The sequence below is a fragment of the Gavialis gangeticus genome, unplaced genomic scaffold (genome assembly GCF_001723915.1).
Source record: "Gavialis gangeticus isolate Ggan-Ray unplaced genomic scaffold, GavGan_comp1, whole genome shotgun sequence".
NCBI lineage: Eukaryota > Metazoa > Chordata > Crocodylia > Gavialidae > Gavialis > Gavialis gangeticus.
The window spans coordinates 248,238,170-248,240,189 of NW_017729032.1; the positions used below are offsets into that span (position 1 = coordinate 248,238,170).

At 44.0% G+C, this 2,020-nt stretch overlaps 1 protein-coding gene across 2 annotated transcripts in view; it reads right to left on the reverse strand.

Moving 5' to 3' along the window:
• Nucleotides 1-1,457: 1,457 nt before the first annotated feature.
• GPA33 (glycoprotein A33) overlaps nucleotides 1,458-2,020 on the reverse strand; it is a 33,827-nt gene continuing 33,264 nt past the window's right edge. For both annotated transcript variants that reach the window (XM_019525710.1, XM_019525709.1), the window contains exon 7: nucleotides 1,458-1,697. In XM_019525710.1, coding sequence (XP_019381255.1) covers nucleotides 1,607-1,697 — 91 coding nt within the window. In that variant the 3' untranslated portion in view covers nucleotides 1,458-1,606. The remainder of the gene's footprint in view (nucleotides 1,698-2,020) is intronic.

The window sequence follows — 2,020 nt, forward strand, 5'->3', positions numbered from 1 at the left end:
TGCCTCCCTACTTCTCACCTCCCCAAAATCCTGCAGTTTTCCTCCTTTAATTTCTTTGCTATTTTTTTTTTTGTCCCAGATTTTCAAGCATGTTATCCTTGCCTTCACAGTTGTTTGTATCTCTATCCCACCCACAATTATTCTTCTGTTTTTTCCTGTAACCTCTTTTCTTTCTGCACATTCAAGTGTCCCAAATATTCTTTATCATCTTCTGTGCTTCTCAGCTTCATGTCTCAGGCATGAATGCACAAAAATGCCCAAATAGTTTACTTTCATTTACTGTGGAATAGGGCAACTACAATGGATCAGCTGATTTAGGGAGTGGAAGCAGGTAACCATAGGCACAAACTAAGGCAGAAGGCAACAGCTGCCAAATTACCACAGGTTGGCTTCTACTTACCACAGAACAGAGTAGATGTACAAAAGAGCTGCAGCAGATCTACTAGAAACACCAAAAAGTCCTCCCCACCCTTCCAGCTGGGGAAGGGGAGGATCAGAAGATAGAACAATAGAGTGCATTAAAAGAATAGTTGCTTCAATAGAAAACACCTGTTAGAGCTTTTTTAAGACAGAAATTTAACTACGTTTACATAAATGTAATATTGTAGAATCCTTTTGGAAGATGTAGGACTGTCCTTTTTCCTTAAATAAATAAATAAATAAAAATTTTCATGTCCCAGGTCAAATTAGCCAGATCAGGTCCCAATCCGTTTGAATCATTCAAGAATCATGTGTGGCCCTGCTACTGGCAAGTATTCTCCACCCCAGCCTGGGGCTTCAGATGTTTCCTGATCCTTTGGCAGGCATCCTACATGCAGGCCCAAGCCCAGAGACTCTGAAGGGAGAGGATAAAGTAACTTGGGATGTGACATGGAAACAAGCATTAAGGATAACTTTGCAGGGGCACCTTAAAATTCTGAGATCTGCTGATGCAGGCAATAGCAATGGGGTGGGAAAGGACTCATTCTGATGCCAGGCTGAGGCCAGCTTCTGTTGACAAGGTCTGGATTGCACCTGGGAGATGCACAAAGAAGCTTTGCAAGTTCTGGAAAAGGAAAGTGAAAGGGTCAATTCTGCTGTCTCAACTGTCTCATTGGTAGCAGTGCAGGGACAACTGTCAGTCAGCTACATATATTTATTATAAATTGTTGCTATGCAAAGGTTCCATTTAGTAAAATCTCTTTGGTAAACTGGTCTTCCTAACACCCTCCCCCGACCAATGCATACATTGTAATATCAGATAATGCCACTGTATGTGTAGCTCGCTTTCTAATACAGTATTACATTGGTGGCTGTATTTTTTAGCCAAATAACCTAGTCTGGCCTTTCCGAGTGACTCATAATTCATGATCTTGAAATCTGGATGTTATGACAGGTAGGGGAGTGAAGCAGGGTTCCCCAGTACTTCATGCACATCTTTTGTTGTTATACATTGTTGTATAATGGCATCAACTCTGTGTTCGCAGATCAAAAGAGATGACCTCTGTCCCAGACAGTTGTAGAAAGTCACAGCTAACACCAGACCAGGCTGGTAAATGCACTGTTTAATTTGTGATCATCTCTATGCTTCAGCATGTGTAATATCTATCCATGGTGTGGTAGGTGATTAGATGCGGAGCTTCTCTCTCCTGTTGTCTTCCTCACCTTCATCTGCCTCCTGATTCATGGTTGCCTCTTCTGTTCGATCTTCTCTCTCACTAAAAAAGTTATTCAGGGGAAGAGATGTTAGTTGGTCTTGATTAACTTCTCATTTCAAGATATTTTGCTGCTGAAGACAGGCAATTTTAGTACCCATCTGGGAATGCCCTAAGGCAGAAGCAGGCAATTATTTCGGGCAGAGGGCTGCTTACCCAATTTTGGCAAGCTGTCGAGGGCTGCGTGGGTAGTCCTGCCCCTTGACAGGTGCCCCACCCCCTGGTCACCATCTTGGGACCAGTGTCCCAGGGCCAGCACCGGTGGGGCCCAAAGCGGGGTACAGGCTGGCAGGGGTCTGTGGAGCTGGGCTGGGCTGCACCAGCAG